We start from the raw sequence: 21,422 nt of genomic DNA, 5'->3' as shown, positions 1-21,422 counted from the left end.
GGGTATCCATTTTTTTATGGATCCCCCTGCCCCCCACACGCACACACGCACACACGCACACACACACACACACACACACACACACACACACACACACACACACACACACAAACACACATCAACTACACACACACTCCAGCCACAGGTCAGAGGCAATCTCAGCCTTCATTTTCACATTGCCACAACATTTGGTCTTTCAATAGGAAAAGAAATTGAATGGAGGATGGCGGTAGAGCATCTATATGTTCACATAAAAGGGTGTGTGTGTGCACGTGTGTGTGTGTGTGTGTGTGTGTGTGTGTGTAGAAGAGAATGAAAGAAAAAAGTGAAAAGAAGTGGAAGTGGAGGAGAGAGAGATGTGAAGAGGATGGCTGATGGGGGAGGCTGCAAGCAAGACGCTCTGATGATAGAGAGAGATAGAGAGTGGGAGAGCGAGGGAGGTGGTGGGTGGGGTGACAACGAGTGCTCAAGTACTGAAGTCAAGGCAGTCGTGTCGCACTGAAGAACCAAAGCAGTCGAGGTAAAGTACCAGGAAAACTAAGTCCAGGATTTAGAGAGATGCAGTGATCACGTCTTCAAACCTTTTTCATGTTGTGAGTTGCAGGAGGACGAAGCCCCTGAGGAGTCCCCAAGCTGAAGGTGCGTGCTTTTCCTTTTCTTCCTTACATGAACTTATATCTGTTGCATGTTGAATGGATGAACAAATCCAGTCTGGAAATCCAGCTATTATTTAAGTGCATTATTGTGTGAGGACGAAAGACCAATTATGTTGCTGAATGTTTTTTAATTGACATGGCTGCGGCACACAAGTGTTGTCGAACATCTCGGTTGTTACTGCCACGGTGATATACATATAGCTGCATATATACTTTTCATAAATTAAAACGATCTTCGTCTGCTTGTTGTATCCACTTACGGGCATAGTTTCCCTACTGATGCAGAGGAGAGTTATGCTGCGGCTGCTTGGTAACAATACTTCGACATACTTCATGTGAACAGGTTGATTAAAAATAGAATATGACTGACGTACAACATTGGGAGCTGTGTGTTTGGAGGCATTTCAGAAACAGTTTTCCGTCCCTGATAATTGAACACTGTAAGAGAAGTTATCATTTCCCATTATTTCATAGTCCAACGAACCAGATGATTTAGTGTTGGAAGAAACAGTAGGAGCAGTGGGCAATTTTTACTTTATCTACAGGTACGTTTGAATGATTCTCCAGATTCCTCTTTCACAAGACAAGCAGTTTGTTCAGCCGTACCACAGCATCACAGCATTTGGTATCTGTGCTTTTTTTTTTTTGCTGAAAATGGCAATTCCAGCAATGGAGTGTTGCGGTGACATAAGGTCGAGGGACTGACAGGACACCAGATTTTTTTTTAAAAAGAGTGGTCAAAATCAAAGCAAGGGGTGGCAAAGATATCTTTCAGTCATTATGAAATCTAGATCCAAAACAGGTGGATCCTACAATCCTATTGGCCGGCATCAGTGGAGCCTCTCTGCATGGTAAACGCCCACATCATTAAAACCCAGCACCTCCAGTTTGGAGCTCAGACTTTGTCATAGCTGCTTTCAGACATGCGCTGAACTCCGTACATTTTCCGGAACAGAGAGCCGGTGTAAGAAATGCGACGGGAACATTTCCAGAAGATTCGCGGCAGGCGAGCGAGCAGGCGCCACCCCTCACCTGAATGTTCTGGAAACAGCTGCTGTGAAAACACATCTGACTTCTTCTGCTTTTGTCACATGTGAACGGCAAACTCCGAAAGGACCCAATGTTCCAGAGTTCATGTCTGAAAACAGCTTATGACACCAACGGGGTTACTTTTTCCAACATTCATCTGTACAATCAGTGGAATTGCCTTTTACATTTCACCTTTTCTCCTCTTCATTCTTTCCATTAAGTTTAGAGCTGCAAAGGCCCTTTTTCCAAACCACCACCATGCCGGAGCTGAACTGTTCCCACGATGCTCTTTTTACGTCTGGGGCCGCAGTTCTCAGTGACGTGGGCTGCCCCGAGGCCGCCGTGGTGTGCGGGATGAATATCTCCTGGGTGCTGGCCAAGGCTACTGAGCAAGATTTAGACGACGTGTGTTTGAGTGAGGAGGAGTACCTGGCCAGGCACCTGGGGCCCCTGCGGTCCCCCGTGTTCTCCCCCGTCTGTGTCACCTACCTCACCATCTTCGTGGTGGGCGTCCTGGGCAATTCGTTGACGTGTGCGGTCATCCTACGCTACAGGGTGATGCAGACGCCCACCAACTACTACCTGCTGAGCCTGGCGGTGTCTGACCTGCTGGTGTTGCTGCTGGGCATGCCGCTGGAGCTCTACGACATGTGGCAGAACTACCCCTTCCTGCTCGGGGAGGGGGGCTGCTACTTCAAGACCTTTCTGTTCGAGACCGTTTGCTTCGCCTCGATCCTCAACGTGACCGCGCTCAGCGTGGAGCGCTACATGGCGGTGGTCCACCCGCTAAAAGTCAAACACGTGACCACGCACGCTCACGTCAGGAGGGTCATCTTCCTGCTGTGGGTTCTGTCCATGATGTGTGCTGTGCCAAACACCAGCCTGCATGGGATCATGGTGCTGCCTCCGAGGTTTGGACGACAGTTTCCTCGATCTGCAATCTGCCGTACGTAGAGAATTTCATACATTATTTTCCCCGCTGGTTTTAAGTCTACAGCTATGTTCACACTGCTATGAGACTAACTGCAAACATTGTCAGAGAGACAATGTTAACATTCTGATGCCAAGCAGGGATAATGTTTACTATATTTACCATCTTAATTAATATGTCAACATGCTAATATCTTTAAATTGGCTAAATCAAGTGGCAAACCACTGTGACGTCACACATTGGTCTGCGAGCTGCGGTTTTGAAGCCTTGAGTTTAGCATTCAGGCCAACAGCATCTTGCTTTTTTGAAACCAGAGGTAACAATATTTAAATGAGCTGGGGGGTGGGCCACTCTGAATGGGACCATCATTTTCTAAATGAACATCATGCTGTATTGAAGAAAACTTGAAACAACAGATTGTGACCATAAACTCCTCAGGATAATGTTTTAAGAGTCATTTTCTCATAGACGTCGATGGAAACTGACTTCTTTTGTCTGCAAACGGGGAGTCGCCCTCTGCTGGTGATGCCAGAGACTACAGGTTTCAGCCACTTCCGCATTGGCCATGTCAATTTATATATACAGTCTACACACTAAACACAAAGGCACAGCTGAGGTTGAGATTAATGCCAGTTTGTAGGTATTTTAAACAGTGATGATGATGGTGTCAGATTTTTTTTTGTATCAAGGAATCCCTTAAATTATTGAATTATTATTGAGCAATTATTGGGGGGGATATTGAGATATTTCTGTCTGGATTGAAGTGGTGGACCTTAAGACTGGCATTGTCAGTTCTAGAGCCAAACTGCTTGGGTAGTTAAAAACTGCTAAGAGGTTTGCAGTTACATATGAAGCCATAATAATTTACACCAGGGATAACAGATCTGTGCTACATCTCCATCCCTTAGATGTGGTCAAGCCCACCTGGATTTACAGCCTGATCATCCTGATTTCCACGCTGGTCTTCTTCCTGCTCCCCATGCTGATAATCAGCGTCCTCTACCTGCTCATTGGCTTGCAGCTCCGCAGGGAGCGGATCCTGACCGTGGTGGACACCACGCTTAGGGTCCCCGGGTCCCACAGACAGAAGATGAGCAAACGCAACATGCAGGTCACCAAAATGTTGTGTAGGTGTCAATTCAGTTTTTGTTTTGTTTTAAAGAATTCAAATTTGTATCCGTCGTCGTCTGTTGACTGCTTGCGATTGGCCTGACGTCGTGATTGTGTGTCTGATTCTATTCACCTGTTATCAGTCTGTCCGTCCGTCCGTTTGACTTTGTAATGTGTCTGGTCCAGGTGTGTTGGTGGTTGTGTTCGGCCTCTGCTGGGCCCCCTTCCACATGGACCGCCTGATCTGGAGCTACATCGACACATCCTCCCAGCAGCACCTCAAGATCTTCGAGCAAGTCCATATCATCTCTGGAGTTTGCTTCTACCTGAGCTCTGCCATCAACCCCATCCTCTACAACCTCATGTCCACCCGGTTCAGAGAAATGTTCAGTCACATGACGTGCTATACGAACAGCTGGCCGATCCGCTCCAGCTTACAGATGACCAAACGCAGCACACTGAGCGAGAACATACCCAACCCTGTGAAATGGATTTAGGGTTGTTCTGAGCCCAACGGAGTGGGAGAACGAACAGACGGGGTGACAAATAAAAAGAAATACGCGAGTGAAGGAATGCGACGAATATAGGACATCAGTTGTGATGGTTTGACGTGATTGGCAGTGGTAAATGGACTGCATTTATATAGTGCTTTTGTCATATAGACCACTCAAAGCGCTTTACAGGAAAGTCACATTCACCCATTCACACACATTCATACACGGTCAGAAGAGCCGTCAGAGGCAAGTGAGGGTTAAGTGTCTTGCCCAAGGACACAACGGCATGTAGACTGGCGGAAGCTGTGATCGAACCACCAACCTTCAATTCGAGAGTGGATTTTCACTCCTACCCCGTCCGAAAAGCTTGGTAGACTAAAACAATCCTCCCAATGGCTCCTGTACCTTTACATGTCATACAAATGGTGAACAGAGTTTTAACACCATCACATTTGTATCATAGGAACTTCTCCTAAATGTAGGACTTGCTTGAAATCTCTGACAGTGTGGTACACAGATTGTCGTGCTTTACTTTGTGGTTGCAACGCTGGCTTCACCCAATCTAAGTGACAATGGCTGCACCATGTATTGTCAAATCCACACAAATCATGCAACGGTCAGGTGGCTGCCAGCAACCAACCAGAAACCATGCAGCTATCAGAGAAGACGGGGGGGGGGGGGGGGGGGGGTTCAAAATAAAAAGTGTGGATCGTATCCCGTGAACCTCTCACTGGCCAGATGGGATCCAAACTTTACACCGATGGGAGCTTTTGGTCCAACCATTAGCAACGCAGAAAATTAGGGCTTATATTTTAATAAATTGCTGTTCATCCCTCCAAAACAGAATAAGTCTATGATGAAGAGCATTGAAGCGACTCTGGAGAAAGCTGGCAGCCACACACCTTCAAACACCTTGCTCTTTAAAAGGAACAAACGTTTGTGTGGGAATGAATCGAAGGTTGATTAAGGGAAACGGAAATAATGATAGGATGGTTTGAATATGTTCTAAACGACAGCTTGCTATTCAGGCGCTTTTACAAGTATGTAAATTATATTCAGAAAACACCTAAGGCATGATGGATTTATACACTATGTTCACATGTTTTTTACTACTAGTGCGATGTACATTATTAGCACTTCTATAAAATTGTTTAAAGCTCATTTAACAAAATCAGAAATGGATTATTTCCAAGTTTAAAGGATTTATTACTTCTCTGATTTTAAGATGTGATGTTTAATGTATATAGGACGTGTGAATGTGCATCATTAGTGCAAAAGGTCTTGATGCATTAGTGTGCTATTAAATTAAAGCATGTCTCTCTCCGTGTGGGCCCTTTGATACAGAATATATATGATTCCATGACCTGCTTTTGAAAACCAGTGCTGTTGGTGAAGATGTGCCCGCTGGGTTATTGTTCTCACTACTGTTCTGACTCGGAGAGAAATTAACGGAATGGGTCTTTGCTGGCGTTTTCATTCGCAGACTCCTGCAGAGCGACCGACAGCGGGACAGAAATGTCTTCTGTGTAAACACTGTGGTGAAAGTGCCGCCCGACGTCCACAAGTTATTTATAAGTAATGAGGTGAGCCAAAACACCACGAGAAGCTTTCCACTTGCCTGTCTCGGCTAAACACTGGGTGATGCACGGTGCAGGGGGGGTGGGGACTGGGGAGGTGGGGGAGACATTGGTACAAAATTTGCGTTTGTGGAAATGATGAGCATGAGGGGTAGTGGCTATGGAGGGCAAGATGATGTCACTGGGCCAATACCATGGATACAAAAAATGAAAACAAAGTAATTAAATCGAATGATGCGGCGTTGTTTGTGTGCCACACCACCACTAGTGAGTGTCAGTATACCCACTGACTTCCCTCACCAAAGCTGATGGCGCTGTTTACACACTGCTGAATCACACATCATTCAAATAATAGTGTGGTTATTATCAACAACAAGTACAAGTCGTGATCAGATGAGAAATACAGTGCGTTTCATTTGGGCTTGAGAACACACTCTCCGAGAAATGAGCAGAGATCTGAAGATGTCGACGTGTGGAAAACCATAAAACCCCAAAATTAGAAACAGTGAAAAGAGTCAGTGAGATGCTCAGTGGGGGGGACTGCAGAGTGTTTGGCCTCACATCGCTCGTTTTCGTCAGCTCCAGCCCAATCTGTATATGAATTTGTTTTATTTTCCTGCATCATCCTGTAACTCGCAACATGATGAAAAGAAGAGTTACAATTACTAAAAAAAGACTTAACTAACACACAGTCGGCGCAAAACTTACAGATCACCACAGCAACCCAATGGCCTGTTCAGCCAACTCTCAAAGCACATTTCTTGGAATGACTGGGGAACAGATTAATGACTAAATGGGGAAGGCAGGCAACGCTACAGGCAAACTTCCTACAGACAAATTGCTAGAATTGAGATCAGATCTTCAGAACTTACTCGCCCTCTCCTTGTTTGTTCCATCTTTATAGATTAGTACAATACAACTCTTCCTGAGTCGGAGTTCTGTAGGCTTCCGACGACGCAGCTCTGTGCCAATTTTTCGCTGGAACAGAAACATTTTCATGTCAATTTGCTGCTTTTCACGTCTTTGCATTGATTTTGTATTGTAGTTGTCCTGAACACACCGCGAGAGCCACGTCACTCGCGCAATATCCTTTGCGACACTCGACAAGATCATCTGAGGCAATTGTTCGGACAGGACATGCACAAAATCCTATCAGAGACAAGAAGGATGTGGAGGAGCAGATGTGTACACCTAGTGTGAGGACGGTGACTGACATCGATGGAGAGCGAATGACATTCAGACAAGTGCAGCCGTTGAGGCAAATAATACACGAGGCCGCATCCTTGGCCTGATGTGTTTGACAGAGAGCAGAATGTGGCCGATGTCAGAGGTCAGGGAGAGTTACACACTCGAAAACCCAACATCCGGCAGGGAAGTGAAGCGAAGCATGAAATTGATTGCATCAAATAATTCCAACCATGTATGAATCTCTGTCTGTCGCTCCCCACCTGTCCTCTTTTACCCCTCTACGGCTGCTCCTCACCCCCACTTCTGTCTTTGTGTGAGGACCCAAGAAAGTGCCGTATCGACTGTGGAGGTTTTGGAATGAGCGTTTCTCGACAAATGTGAAAAAAGAGAAGAGACGCGTAAAATCACAGTCAATTTAGGTAACGAACATTACCGTGAGTTACACAGATGGCGGCGTCAAAGGAGCCCGGTGAAAACATCAAGCAAAAGAAACGAGCTGCAGCTAAAAAAAAAGTAACCTTCATGTCAAGTTCTTCTTGACAACCATTGACGCATGCCGCGTAATCCTCCCTTGTGAATGAAGATGAAGATGATCAATTTCTATCGACTCCGAGTCCTTGATATCAATCAAAGACTCTAATTCCTTCATCATAGGATGTATAGCTTTGCCCCCTCACCCAGCGCATTCACAACATCCTCCTCCGGAGACCCTGAACAGAATAAGCACATGTACAGAATGAATGGTCGGGAATAAGTGATGCCTAAATATCAATGTTTTCATTTTACCTTTGGAAAAGTGCTGGCACCAATCACTTTTGCCGTGTCAAGGTTGTGCCACCTCATTATTCAGCTGAGAACATGGTGAGCTCACGCGCAGGCAAGAGAATACACTTACAACACTACAGCGGATGTCAGTGTCAGCAAAGAGTCATCTGGAGACTGTAGATATTGGCAGGTAAAAGGGGGAAAAGGGACAACGGCATGATGATTAAACTGGCACTGCTTTCGTTTAGTTCTCGAGATTAGTTCTCCACTGAATTTACAGGCATGCTGTTTCACAGAGGACAGGTGAATCCCACGACACCGGAGTTCTGCTGCGATTGCATTCTCCTCACAAGTCAGATGCTCTCGAGCGGGAATAACTCACACATTTGCAAAGTCAAGAGAGAGAAACTCCCTTTTAGCCTCACTAGCAGGGTATCGACTCTGGGGGAGTCCGTGTTGGTCCGATGGCTCGTTCCACCACTTTGGTCGAGATTAATATTCTTCTACAACTGCTGGATGAATTGCCCTGATTCTTCTTTTGCACACAGTCATTCACAAGGTTCATAGTCAGAGTTAAGTGAGAAGCAGCTCCAGTGTGCAGAAGCCATGTGACACAGCTGAGCTTATTTCCCACATTTTTATTTTCTCTCTAGAAACCAAATCAATATATTACATGAGTGTAAAAGTTGCACGACCTGCGACTGCGTTCTCACAAAGCCGTGACTTTGAGTGCTCGTCTGTCTGTAACATCTACTGTACTTCATCAAGTGACAAAGGCCTTGAACAGGGCAGCACCCTCGGGGCTCATCTGATGCTTATATTTGTGAAAGTGAAATATTGGTATTCCAGTGGGCCGATTGTGTCAGCGCCGGACGAAACAACCCGACATCTGTTAACAGCAGCATTAGATGAAGAATATCGAAATATGAACATCCTTAGCAGCTGCTATACCCTCACCGCTCTTCATTATAACCATGAATGTGTGGAAGAAAACATGGACTAAGATTTATGTCTGTATTAAGTTACACCCCACGTCACAAATAAAGTTTCTTAGTTTTGGTCCTACTAGTGAACTCATTTTCTTTATCCAATTTTTATCAGGAGCTGACCAGCACTTTTTTTCTTAGTGACCGGTATGTTAAAAACGGTGCTGAGAACATTAAACCAGTAAATTTGAGTTGAGTATATATATATATATGATCCTCATTATAAACCGGCTGGTTCCAGCTAATTAGCATATGCCGTTCTTCCTCCTGAAATTGGCATTGACTTGCCCGCAGCACGGCCGAGATTTCGTACTGTATCTTGTGAGGCAGCGTCGAGTGCGTTCTTACCTGAAGGGATTCTTTTTTTCCTCTACTGAGGGTGCAGTTAATTAGGTTCGGGGGACGTGGTCTTTGTTGCTGTGCTTAATTGCATCAGCGCTCGATAAACCGCATGTGCAGCCGTTACGTAACCCTGGTCCCTGCGAATACAAGCGTGCACTTCTGTACATAACCATGTGTTGAATCAAGAGACATACATTTCTCTGAACATTATTTATTGTCATCTATTTGACAGTTCATGCAGAAATGTGTTTGCTTTTTTACAACATCTATGTGCTTATCTAATATTAATATTTTAGAGGTCACTGATCTTTCACAGGGGTGTGCAGATATTTCTTGGTTTCACTGGATTGAATTTGGATGCAATTAATTCTTAGCGACTGTGGGTGGTTGTTTGCATTAACTGCATTTCATGTCTTACAAACAAATTAGAGTGGGAGAACAGACGATGGCTCATGACTTTAATTTTATTTTCAGTTCTTAAAGAACAGCGAGAGGAACTAGATGCTGACACACTGTTACCTCAAAAAAGGCATCTTCCTTTGTAAAATAACATTTACAGTAAAAAACAAAAGTTTAAAATAAAAACTAATATTAAATGAAAAACTGTTCCTGCAGCACAGATCAGACACCCACGTTAAGTTAAGTAAACTTGAACATATCTGAATACTCAGTAAAAACAACATAAAGCAGCAAAGAACAAAAACTACGAGAGATGTTGTACGAACGCTCCCTGATGTCAATGTGTGGGAGATGAAGGCCGACTGCATTTAATTCCTTTTCTTCCAAGACATTTTTACTTTGGTGGGTTTTTGGGACAGAACTTGCGCTCGAACCGAGGCACGTCAAACTTCCTGGTGCATCCTTTGTAGTTCATGTAGCGGATCTTACCGAAAACAGCTCTCTCTGCCCAGCCCTGGTCGTGGATGCCACATATAGACCACATGCAACCTACGTCGGAGAAAAACCAGCAGACGGGAAACTGAATGTGAGAAGCAGCGATGGAGGGAATCAGACTTGGAGAAGAATCTCATCGATGATCTTACCAACAAAACCATTGGGGTCCTGTCCGTCCAGCGAATAGCGATCGTTCAGGTACAGGGCGGTGGACAGCGCCTCCTCCGGTGACGACATCCACTCCAGAATCTTTTTGGCCCAGTACATCCTCAGGAAACCATGCATCTTCCCTTCACTGACCATCTGGTACTAAAAGAGACATGGAATAAAAAGCAGATGTAAACAAACCACAAGAAAGACTTCACATACACTTGAATTAAAAAAGGACTAAAAATGTTGTACCTGGGCTGCATTCCAGAGTTTGTCGTGAGTCTGAGCTTCCTCCAGCTGCTGCCGTGTGTAGAGAAACGGCCTCTCGTCGTTGGCGTGGTCTCTCAGGGTCTTCTGAGCCCATTCGTATGCACCTGGCGACCACAAGCGAGTAATACAACATCTACAGTGAGCGCACATGCAGAGACACGGCGGAATCCTTTCAAACTCACACTACAAGCACGCGATTCTGGAGTCGGTTGACTCATCCGAATGATGCTATTCAATCGTTTTTTCAACTGACCCTCCAGGCTGCCGTATTTCTTGTTGTAGAAGCAGTAGTTGTCAGTCAGCTCCCTGCGCACCACCAGCTCCTCGATGAAGGGGGGGACGGACTGACTTGCGTGTTTCCCGTTGCGCTGCACCTGCAGCGCCACACGCTGGGCTGACAAGTGGCCTGATGATGGCGAGAAGAGATTTAAAAAAGAAAAAAGGAGGGTGAGATAGAAAAGTGTGTTGGTATGAGGAACTATTAAGGCTAAACCCGTTCTGTGATGTGTGTCACTTTGAACCCAGCTGATGATGAACAATATCTCAGCAACTTAGAAAGCAAGGCCTTCATATGCTGATGACTTTTGGATGTAAGTTTTTTCTTCATATACAGTGGTTTGAAAAAGTGTTTGCCCCCTTCCTGATTTCTTATTTTTTTGCATGTTTGTCACACCTAAATGTTTCAGATCATCAAACAAATTTAAATATAAGACAAAGATAACACAGGTAAACACAAAATGCAGTTTAAAAAAAATAAATCCAAACCTACATGGGCCTGTGTGAAAAAGTGTTTGCCCCCCCTGTTAAAACATAACTTAACTGTGGTTTATCACACCTGAGTTCAATTTCTCTAGCCACACCCAGTCTGGAAGAGGTTATAAAGCCATTTGTAAAGCTTTGGGACTCCAGGGAACCACTGTGAGAGCCATTATCCACAAATGTCGAAAACATGGAACAGTGTTGAACCTTCCCAGGAGTGGCCGGCCGACCAAAATTACCCCAAGAGCGCAGCGACGACTCATCCAAGAGGTCACAAAAGACCCCACAACAACATCCAAAGAACTGCAGGCCTCACTTGCCTCAGTTAAGGCCAGTGTTCATGACTCCACCATAAGAAAGAGACTGGGCAAAAATGTGCCTGCATGGCAGAGTTCCTAGACGAAAACCACTGCTGAGCAAAAAGAACATTAAGGCTCGTCTCATTTTTGCCAGAAAACATCTTGATGATCCCCAAGACTTTTGGGGAAAATCCTCTGTGGACTGACAAACTTTTTTGGAAGGTGTGTGTCCCATTACATCTGGCATCATACCAACAGTGAAATGTGGTGGTGGTAGTGTGATGGTCTGGGGCTGTTTTGCTGCTTCAGGACCTGGAAGACTTGCTGTGATAAATGGAACCATGAATTCGGCTGTCTACCAGAAAATCCTGAAGGAGAATGTCCGGCCATCTGTTGGTGACCTCAAGCTGAAGCGAACTTGGTTTCTGCAGCAGGACAATGATCCAAAACACACCAGCAAGTCCACCTCTGAATGGTTGAAGAAAAACAAAATGAAGACCTTGGAGTGGCCTAGTCAAAGCCCTGACCTGAATCCTATTGAGATGCTGTGGCATGACCTTAAAAAGGCGGTTCATGCTCGAAAACCCTCCAATGTGGCTGAATTACAACAATTCTGCAAAGATGAGTGGGCCAAAATTCCTCCACAGCGCTGTAAAAGACTCATTGCAAGTTATCGGAAAGGCTTGATTGCAGTCGTTGCTGCTAAAGGTGGCCCAACCAGTTATCAAGTTTAGGGGGCAAACACTTTTTCACACAGGGCCATGTAGGTTTGGATTTTTTTCCCCTTAAAACCTTCATTTAAAAACTGCATTTTGTTTTTACCTGTGTTATCTTTGTCTTATATTTAAATTTGTTTGATGATCTGAAACATTTGTGTGTGACAAACATGCAAAAAAATAAGAAATCAGGAAGGGGGCAAACACTTTTTCACACCACTAACTCAGTAGGATATTAAATAGGATTAAATAATCGAACGGCACAATGGTTAATAGCATCTTGTTAGTGGCAGCAGCATGAGCAAACAGGACATCTTCATAATCAGGTATAAAGTTTCGTTAACAGCTGATTAGATGTGACAAAGAGGTGATGAAAGGAGGAAGTTTAGAAAAACTAACACATGGTTGTTGCTGCAGATTTCTGCAAAGCCAAATCTTTCAATTTTATATACGGAAATGTTTTTTCCTGATAGAACTGACCGAAACGGATCCAAGGGGAGAGGTTGCTGAGGGCGTTGGCATTCGGGTCGTTGCGTTGGCTGCCGAACAGTTTAAGGCGAACGTCGATGAAGGACTCCAACATGGCCATGCCTCCCTTAGTGCCGGGCGTGGCCCACTGCGGCTCGCTGACGGCTCTGTCGATCTGCAGGGAGGCCAGAGTTTTGTCCCAGTCTATCGGCTGTGAGGTGAAGACGGGAGGAAAGAAAGAAAAAAGTCAGCGGAGGTCACAGCTGCCAGAGCTTAAATATACACAAGTAGAGCTGCAACAGTTACTCGATTAGTAATCAATTACTAAATTAATCGCCAACTATTTTGCTAATGGAGATCAAGTAGTTTAAATGAAAAAAAAAAGTTAAAATTCTCTGATTACAGCTTCTTAAATGTGAATATTTTCTGGTTTCTTTGCTCATCTGTGACAGTAAACCAAATATCTTTGGCGTGTGGACAAAACATCTCGTTGGGGTTCAGGAAACACGATCGTCATTTTTTCACAATTTAACGACATTTCGTGGATCAAACAACTAATCGATTCATCGAGAAAATAATCAACAGATTAAATCGATTATGAAAACAACCGTTATTTGCAGCCGTACACACAAGTGTACAGTTCTAAAGCAGTGAAAGAAGTTTTCACCCCTCGAGACCCAAAGTGAATGGCTCATCAATCAAAGCACTCATCTTTGACCTTTAATATCCGGTGCTGGGAAGGAGTTTAAACTGTTTGACAGTCAAAAAACCTGCCTGTTATTGTTCACTTATCAATAAATTATGTGCAGAGGAGAGGAGTCAGCATATTGACCTCTACCCACAGCAATTAGAGTGACTCCTTCACCATTACCGCAGCACTTACTTTGGCGGTTCTTGTAGCCGTGTGGGGATGTTTCTCCACCAGAGGAAGATCAGTGAGGAACTCAGGCAAATGATTGGTGATTTTTCCTCTGATCGTCCTGGCAGAGTACTCAAGTTTGGGTGACGCAACCCAGCAGGGGACAACATTATGGGCATCGACCTACAAAAGGAAAAATGGGATGTGAAATTAAATTATGACGTCTGCCAAGGAGGTTATGTTTTCACCCCTGGTGGAAGGAAAGGCCAAGAAAAACCCATTGCAATTTGGCACAGATCCAGACAAAGGGGAAAATCCAGGATCACTTTCTTTAATATTTCTAAATATGCCACTTGTTGACGGATCTTGATGTTTAGGGGACTGATATCTAAGAGTGTGATATTTGGGGCAGATGCAAATAAAAATCAGGATCTTGCAGATTTAAATGTGGTTTCATAAGGGGGATTGTTGGGCCTTGGCAATTCTAGTTTTAAATATTCATTTCTTTGTGGACCGATGTAATGAGGACAATATATAAAGTAAGAAAATACTCATGGAATTCCAGGGGCAAACTCTAATATAATATAGCCAACAGAAAAAACCATGCAGAGCATCCTATTAGCCATCTCTGCCTATACTGTCTTACCTGTATGAGGGGAATGTGGTTTGGAAGCGCCTTCTTCACGTCCTCCAGCCACTGCAGTGGCTCTTTGAGAGGGGAGAAGTCCGTCACCACTGCCCCCAGGCTGCGGTCAGCTATGAAGCCGGGGAGAACTTCTCCCGCTGAGCCGTGGAGTAGGTGGAACTGGATGTCTAAGGCTTTACACTCCTGTTCCATGAGGAAAGTACAACAGAGTTAGGCCCCGTGGAGTTTTAACGATGTGGATCACGTACCACTGAAGAAAGTGGCAGTCATCTACGCATGTTCACCTTCCTCCCCTGTAACACGTCTACCGTTACCCACACGTGTACTCGTGTGTGGGAGGTCATCTCTCCGACTCCTCTGTTGATATATTGTAAGTATGTTTTTGCTCATTTAGCTGCACATGCAACAATTTTTGCCATCCACTTTTCTATGGGCTCATATTTGGGTCAATAAAAGTTTGTACTTGTAAAGTGATGTGCACAAGTAATTCCAAAGCTTGAAGCTGTAAATTAACCTCTGTAAACGTGTTAGAATAAACCTGCATGACAGTTTGTTCATTTGAGCCCAAACTATTTAAAGCTACAGTTTGTAATATTAAGAAGAAGCTATTCACAGAATTTAATAATCTGCAACAAAGAACTGATGTTTTTTTTCCTCAACTCTGAATGAGTTATATATAGTAACATGAGGTGGATAGTTACCCGACCTCTGTGAGTCGCAATGTTTGCTACGTCGTGTTAAATATGGTTCCACAAATCGGTCCAGAATACACCGCATTTGTGTTGAATTTTCAGCACTGCAGAAAACCGGACGTGGAACCAGAGGTGCGCCACCATAAAGTGTCCCCTGTCGGGTGCTCAGTTGGTTACAGTTTGCAACTTTACCACCAGATGCCGCCACAAAATTACACACTGGGGCTTTAAGCACACTTTGTTTGAGTGTTTAATTAATGGTGTCTACTTTTTACAGTAGAAACCATTAATTAAACACTGTGCCTGTCACATTTCCTTTAAAATGCAAACACCCCTCTTTATTTATCAGGTTGGAATTCTAGCAGCTACTAGGATCCTGCACGATGTGTTTTTTGCTATTAGTTGATAGTTTGAATGTACATTATGTATTGTAAAGCATAACTTTCCCCGTCGATCAAAGAATATTGACAAACTGACAGTTTGCAAAATGCAATAGTGGAATTTACTGGACGCAACATGTGTCACCTCTGCAACTTCTTCCAGACCTTTCAGCATGAAGCCGTAATGTCTCAGGGTGGACAGTTCGGACTTCGGCGCAGACAGGCAGAAGCAGACGTGCAGAGGAAGGTCTTCCTTCACGGCAAGCTTTTGTGCGCGGATCAGCGCCCAGTTATCTGCAACACACACACACACACACACACACACACACACACACACTTGTCATCAGAGAGGAGGACGAAAGGCAGGATGAAGAAATGCCTCTGGTGGGTTTTTACTGCTGGTTGTGTTCACCTTGCACTCTTTGGTCTCTGGACATCCAGTACAGGACGCCCTCAGAGCCCGGCTTCATCTTCTCAGCGTCGGATATAACTCGCAGGCGCTTTTTGTTGAACTTCATCTCCTTCTCCTCTGACCTCTGCTGCATCACGAGGTCCTGCAGCCAGCCCCCTGCTCTCTCCACCTTCTCCTCCTGCTCCTTCGTGGGAGCAGACTTCCGCAGCTTGGCGGCGGGCTGCTTTCCAGCAGGGGCAGATTTCGCCGTGCGCTTCTTGCCGGACATGACGTCTTCGCAGGTCAACGGGGGGCCCAGGTGGAGTTGGCCGGTGGACAGTGAGCTTGAGGAGTCGCCTCGGCGCGGAGGAACACGACGAGCTGCGAGAGACCGCGGAGAACGCGGTGGGGGGGGAAGAGTCAGGACAACTTTGCGCCTGCAAGAGGAAAAACAAAAGACGGGAAAAGGGACACGCATTATGAGTCTTTTATGGGAATACAATATATTATGAAACATAGGCAAAAAAAAAACCCCGAACACACCAAATGAAAAAAATACATTTATGAGCACGAGGACGCTGCAGAAGCTCTTCGTTCAAATTGACAATGAAACTCACCTCCTCCAAATGCAGAACATGCAGCGGACGAGACTGAGTTCAGCTTCAGACAAACTGGAAAGGAACTAGATGTGACCTGGACACGACGACTCGCCGAGAGAGAGAGAGAGAGAGAGAGTGTGTGTGTGTGTGTGTGTGTGTTTTCCGGCCTCTGCCCGAGCGCGCCCGTGTTTGGCTTTTGTAACACGGCGCTTTTGTTGAACGCAACTACATTTACCAGCATGCAACGCGGCGCCTCTACGGTCGGCGGGGGGAGGGTCGTGTTCCTGGTTTGTAGCGTAGCCTCCAGAAAAGGGGCCGAACGACTTGTCGCTGTCCGTCGCCACCGCGCCGTGTTTCCCCGTCGTGCTTCGTGAGCATGAACAGCGGCGGCTCCGCGGCGGCTCCCGCGAGGAGACCGGCGGTCCCCGATAAAGTCGACATGTCGCTGGGTAAGGTCCCCGAATGCCTCGCGCCGAGGAGGTGACCGACACGGAGCTCCAGCTAATGGCAGCGAGCGGCACTCAGGGGCGGCTAGCTCGCTCAGGGGAGACCCGGAGTGAGCAGCTGTTGACCGTGTGTGTGTGTGTGTGTGTGTGTGTGTGTGTGTGTGTGTGTGTGTGTGTGGGTGTGTCTCCCCTTCCCTGTGTGTGTGTCCGTCCCTGTGTGTGTGTGTGTCCGTCCCCGTCCCTGTCTGTGTGTGTCCCCCCGTCCCTGTGTGTGTGTGTGTGTGTGTGTGTGTGTGTGTGTGTCTCCCCTTCCCTGTGTGTGTGTCCGTCCCTGTGTGTGTGTGTGTGTGTGTGTGTGTGTGTGTGTGTGTCCGTCCCCGTCCCTGTGTGTGTGTGTCCCCCCGTCCCTGTGTGTGTGTGTGTGTGTGTGTGTGTGTGTGTGTGTGTGTGTCTCATTTAACAGACGACATCATTCGGCTGAACAGAAAAGAGCAGCAGCTCAAGAGGAGGCAGGCCACCGTGAGCCGCCGACCCGTCAGGAAGAAGGGCCGCTTCCCCCAAGGAAAGGGGGTCTCAGGTCCGGTCCAGAGAGGTGTGTGTGTGTGTGTGTGTGTGTGTGTGTGTGTGTGTGTGTGTGTGTGTGTGTGTGTGTGTGTGTGTGTGTGTGTGTGTGTGTGTGTGTGTGTGTGTGTGTGTGTGTGTGTGTGTGTGTGTGTGTGTGTGTGTGTGTGTGTGAGAGAGAGAGAGTGAGTGTCCTGTCCATGTCCATGTCCACAAGTGCTGATTCCTTTACCCTGAACGTGTGTAATGGAGCAAATGTGTTTGTTTTCTTTCCATCTCCACCAGGAAGTGGAGTACCCCGAGGAGGAGGAGCACCAAAGTTAAGGAACCGACGGGTCGCTCCCCCGCCGGGTCTACGACGGGGTCAGGGGGTCATCACAGGGCTGGCAGCCAGGAGGCCCACCGCCCTGCTCAAACGAGTGGGCACACTCAACAGAGCAGCGATCAACCAGGTGAGGGGGGACACTCTGCAGGGGACGTCACTGACACCGCGTTAGGTCTCTGATCCCAACCTCTGATGCTCTGAAATCACTGCTCGCTGCACCGGCATTCATCATGGACCTTACTGACCGATGGCAGCATTGTTTAATTTGAAGAAAGAAAAAATATTAGCTCAGGACATGGGGATCATCGCTGTTGGTGAACAGGGAACTAAAGATTCAACATTGAATATCCAGTCTACTGGGGCTTGCAACCAACGATTCTTTCCGTGATGGAATAATCTGTCTATTAGTTTCTCGATTAATCAATTAGTTGTTTGGTCCATGAAATGACATAACGTGGTGAAAATTAAGATAGTGTTTCCCAAAACTCCAAAGATGATGTTTTGTTTTGTCCGCACACCAAAGATATTTCAGTTTACTGTCATAGAGGAGCAGAGAAACCAGAAAATATTCACATTTAAGAAGCGGAAATCAGAGAATTTTGAGGTTTTTTTTTTTCATAAAATCTACTTGAAAAGATTAATCAATTATCAAAATAGTTGCCGATTAATTTAGAAAACGATAACTAATCGATTACTATTCGATTACCTATTGCAGCTCTACAGTCTACAGTGACACACAAACTATGTGACGATGATATTATACCTGCGCCGGCTGACAAAAAGATTTGAAAAAACCCAGATACAAATACTTTTCAAAAACTTGTGCCTCATTATGGGTTACCTCGGTAACCAAAGCCCCTTGTGGCTTACAACCTCTTCTCACCCAGAGGCAGAGGCCACATCCCGTTGCTTGGCAACAAGACATCAGCAGCCGCTGTCCGATGGCCAAGGACGGCAAATTCACTTAATCAGTTAATGCTCCAGACAAATCTTGGAGACTTCGCAGTTTTTTTGCCGTCACTAACGAATCGTCAGCTCTTTGACAAAAGACTAAATGGGCTCGATCAGAACCGTGGAGGGTTTGATTGGATCTCTGATCTACCACAACATCCTAAACATCCTTTTTTTTCTATCAAATGCGAGCCATTGTTAAAGCTGAGTTTTACATAATGAACACTGAGTTGTCTTTAAATTCTTATTTTTCCTAAGTGCACACAAACCTTTGTTATTCTCTCACATGTTGACCTTTAACACATCTATGTGGTAGTTTTTTATTCACTCGGCTAATCTGTGCTTTGGTGCCTCGATGAAGTGACTCTTAGAGCTGCGTCACACTTGATATTAGATGTTAATCCATAGATTCAGCATAGTTTATTTTTTATTGTGAGTCTTCTGTTCAGAAGAAATAGGCCTTACAAAGATGGGAAATCGGGTGTGGATGTCGGGATCGCAAGTTTTAATTCAGATTTGTATCTTTTCCTCCTTATTGCTGATTCTACACTCAACCAAACACTTGCCCTTTCTGTAAAATTCCTAGATGTTTTTCCTTGGTCATAGCTACAGTATGTTGAAGATCGTCCACCTCGCCTCCCTTTTTTCAGAAAACGAGACAGAAACCGAGGCCCTTCTTTCAGCGCACCGACGTCCCGTTCAGGAAGCCGGAGGTCCAGAGGCGGCTGTACAGGCAGCCTGATCCGCAGAGGAGCCAGAACGCAGCGTCTGTCAGGAGACCGTTTCAACTGCGACGGCGGTGAGAACCCTCCATAACAACTTGTGTACAGTGCCTTGGTGCACTTTGTTCTCATGTATCGTTCTCTGTTAATACATGGAGAAGTGTGTGTGTGCTGTAAGAACACAAAGTAGGTTTTGTTTCAGTATTTCATAAACACATGGCTCATTTTTAAGTGGTGGAATCTGGAAATTACTTGGATTTCAAACAGATGTAAATTAATTGCTTCTGTGTTCAACTGTAGAGTTCACAGTGCACTTTAAACTTACAGATATGGCTCAGCGGTATTTAAACTCTGTTTATTTCTTCCCACTCGTGCAGACCACTGCCACCCGTCCAGCAGACGCGTAGGGAAGCTCGCCAGGCCACGTTTCTTGTTCGTAGGGGACTCAAGGTACGGTTGTTAAAATTATATTTGTAGCTTGTAGGTGTGACTTTTCTCCTCATATATGTTTTTGTACCTATTTATCTGGGCATTTAGAGACTTAGGACCAGTTCAGACCTGGTATCAACATCCGTCCTGAGAGATCCGATCACACGTGGTCAGCTGTGAGTTCGTCAGTTCACAACTGGCATTAAAATGGGTCGACAGTGACCACGTGTGGTCGGATCCCACTTCACCACTCTAAAAGCAAATCAATATGAACGTCATTTCGGTTTGCGGTGACCAAAGTATGTTGTATTTATGTTTGTCTGTTCTCAATGTGTGTCACCGTCAGCGCGCGGGAGAAAGTTTTACACTTACCTATGGACTTAATCCAACTGTCATCGTCCACTGTGTTTTTTGTTCTTCAGGTACAAGCCCAGGTGCAAAAGACAAATCCTCACTCCCCTCCGGTCAGAACTCGCCAGTGAGTATTCGTAGGCTCTGCGGTCTATTTTGGTCGCAGTTGTTAAAATGCCTGTGTGACTCTGTCACATGCAGCGGGAGAGGAAATCACGTTAAGGATATGAATCACTGTTGATGGGGAAGGGGTTAGCCATTTTAGTGTCAGTGTCTGGTGTGTTCATGTGATATGATACAGTATCTATTTGTCCACCAGGTGGCGCACATCGACAGCCAGCAGCGGACTCTTGACTGTTTCTATAGACAATCCTACAGCCAGGACTCAGCCTGAGTGAGTACAGCTAAACACCAACCCACTGGTTTTACACATTTTAGGAAATTATTGCCTAAACTTAGATTTTTTTTTGTGTTCGTGGTTTAATACCATAGTGATACAGTGTATTACACACGTGGGTCACTTTATAATGACCGTCACACCAAAACATTACGTACTAGACGCCTGCAGCTGAAAAGACAAGTGACTTCCTGTGACTTCACAGGCCTCCCACTGCCTGGACCCTTCACCCCCCGGCTGTCAGCTCTGCTCCCGTCAAAGGAGAAGAGGTGGAGAAGAAAATCCCAAAAGGAGTTCCCCTACAGTTTGACATTAACAGCGTTGGCAAACCGGTGAGAATGTGCCACTTTATCGATTTCCTATATGGTTGAATCAGCAGACACAGGATTTTTTTTTTAAACATAGTCTTTTAAAACCATTGTTAACTTATCGCCCTTGAACGGTTCTTTTCACAGCAAACATCGATGACTTTGAACGAGCGATTCCGCATCATGAAAGATCAGCGCACCACCACGGCCCAAAGCACTAAAGGCAGCAGATTTGTCACCGTGGGTTAGCCAGCAAATAGACTATGACGACGAGTAAAACAAACTGAAGCTCCCGTTCAGACCCACGCGGAGAACCCCACCTCTCGATGGAGGGGACAGTGCGGACCCACTCATTGACTTTGAAAGAGGGAGGGAGGGAGGGGGCGGGCGGGCAACAGATGAGTACAATGTGCACAACTGCTCAAGTGTCAATGGAAGAGTTGGTTTAAAACAAGTCCCCATTCATCGTTCATATCATTGTATGCAGCTGTTTGAATTGTGGATGTCCTACACCAGGAAGGAAAGAGCTTTTTTTTTCTCCTGCCTTTTGGACTCGGAAGTTACTCTATTGTGAAGACTGATTGAAAGTATTTCTTTTTCCAGAGGACTATGTATTTGCTAGGGTGGCACGTTTGTTGTCGATACCTGTTTTTGAGAATTGTTTTGTAACGTTTCCTCAAATAAATGAGTTTCTCTTTAACAATTTGAAATGTCTGTATAGCGTCACATCG

At 45.5% G+C, this 21,422-nt stretch overlaps 3 protein-coding genes across 6 annotated transcripts; 2 read left to right on the top strand and 1 right to left on the bottom strand.

The window, feature by feature from the left end:
* The first annotated feature begins 500 nt into the window (after positions 1-500).
* Positions 501-4,885, top strand: LOC118311676 (neuromedin-U receptor 1-like). Of its 2 annotated transcripts, none has more exons than XM_047332239.1 (4): positions 501-639; positions 1,912-2,631; positions 3,525-3,743; positions 3,913-4,885. In XM_047332239.1, exons 2-4 carry the CDS (start codon positions 1,944-1,946, stop codon positions 4,221-4,223), a joined length of 1,218 nt encoding a protein of 405 aa, XP_047188195.1. In that variant the 5' UTR covers positions 501-639; positions 1,912-1,943; the 3' UTR covers positions 4,224-4,885. The 2 variants fall into 2 exon arrangements, with proteins under 2 accessions (XP_047188195.1, XP_035491589.2); XM_035635696.2 differs by having other exon boundaries at positions 1,907-2,631.
* Positions 4,886-9,522: 4,637 nt separating this feature from the next.
* On the bottom strand, positions 9,523-16,386 carry LOC118311692 (CPD photolyase). The gene is made up of 10 exons (XM_035635730.2): positions 16,220-16,386; positions 15,624-16,039; positions 15,357-15,505; positions 14,140-14,322; positions 13,518-13,676; positions 12,647-12,845; positions 10,646-10,798; positions 10,375-10,496; positions 10,122-10,281; positions 9,523-10,026 (listed from the first exon to the last, which is right to left on the bottom strand). The coding sequence occupies exons 1-10, from the start codon at positions 16,237-16,239 to the stop codon at positions 9,872-9,874; spliced, it is 1,716 nt and encodes a 571-aa protein (XP_035491623.2). The 5' UTR covers positions 16,240-16,386; the 3' UTR covers positions 9,523-9,871.
* A 51-nt stretch (positions 16,387-16,437) lies between these two features.
* Positions 16,438-21,401, top strand: si:dkey-17o15.2 (UAP56-interacting factor). Of its 3 annotated transcripts, none has more exons than XM_035635732.2 (9): positions 16,438-16,650; positions 17,111-17,224; positions 17,494-17,660; positions 19,135-19,283; positions 19,584-19,656; positions 20,058-20,113; positions 20,306-20,380; positions 20,589-20,715; positions 20,839-21,401. In XM_035635732.2, the coding sequence occupies exons 1-9, from the start codon at positions 16,578-16,580 to the stop codon at positions 20,938-20,940; spliced, it is 936 nt and encodes a 311-aa protein (XP_035491625.1). In that variant the 5' UTR covers positions 16,438-16,577; the 3' UTR covers positions 20,941-21,401. The 3 variants fall into 3 exon arrangements, with proteins under 3 accessions (XP_035491625.1, XP_035491624.1, XP_035491626.1); XM_035635731.2 differs by having other exon boundaries at positions 17,111-17,239; XM_035635733.2 differs by lacking the exon at positions 17,111-17,224.
* The last annotated feature ends 21 nt before the right edge of the window (positions 21,402-21,422 follow it).

Source organism: Scophthalmus maximus, chromosome 5 (assembly GCF_022379125.1).
Source record: "Scophthalmus maximus strain ysfricsl-2021 chromosome 5, ASM2237912v1, whole genome shotgun sequence".
NCBI lineage: Eukaryota > Metazoa > Chordata > Actinopteri > Pleuronectiformes > Scophthalmidae > Scophthalmus > Scophthalmus maximus.
The sequence above is the reverse complement of the archived record's forward strand: the minus strand, read 5'-3'. Positions and strand labels throughout refer to the sequence as shown.

Bases quoted from the DNA above. Each gene is read 5' to 3' on its own strand.
- si:dkey-17o15.2 (XM_035635731.2), top strand. From the start codon at position 16,578: ATGAACAGCGGCGGCTCCGCGGCGGCTCCCGCGAGGAGACCGGCGGTC. The intron at 19,284-19,583 runs GTGAGAACCCTC...CCACTCGTGCAG, and splicing joins CCGTTTCAACTGCGACGGCG to ACCACTGCCACCCGTCCAGC. The intron at 20,716-20,838 runs GTGAGAATGTGC...TTCTTTTCACAG, and splicing joins TTAACAGCGTTGGCAAACCG to CAAACATCGATGACTTTGAA.
- LOC118311692 (XM_035635730.2), bottom strand. From the start codon at position 16,239: ATGTTCTGCATTTGGAGGAG. The intron at 13,677-14,139 runs GTAAGACAGTAT...TTCCTTTTGTAG, and splicing joins ACCACATTCCCCTCATACAG to GTCGATGCCCATAATGTTGT. The intron at 10,799-12,646 runs GTCAGTTCTATC...CGCCATCATCAG, and splicing joins CTCCCCTTGGATCCGTTTCG to GCCACTTGTCAGCCCAGCGT.
- LOC118311676 (XM_047332239.1), top strand. From the start codon at position 1,944: ATGCCGGAGCTGAACTGTTCCCACGATGCTCTTTTTACGTCTGGGGCC. The intron at 2,632-3,524 runs GTACGTAGAGAA...TCCATCCCTTAG, and splicing joins TCCTCGATCTGCAATCTGCC to ATGTGGTCAAGCCCACCTGG. The intron at 3,744-3,912 runs GTAGGTGTCAAT...TGTCTGGTCCAG, and splicing joins GCAGGTCACCAAAATGTTGT to GTGTGTTGGTGGTTGTGTTC.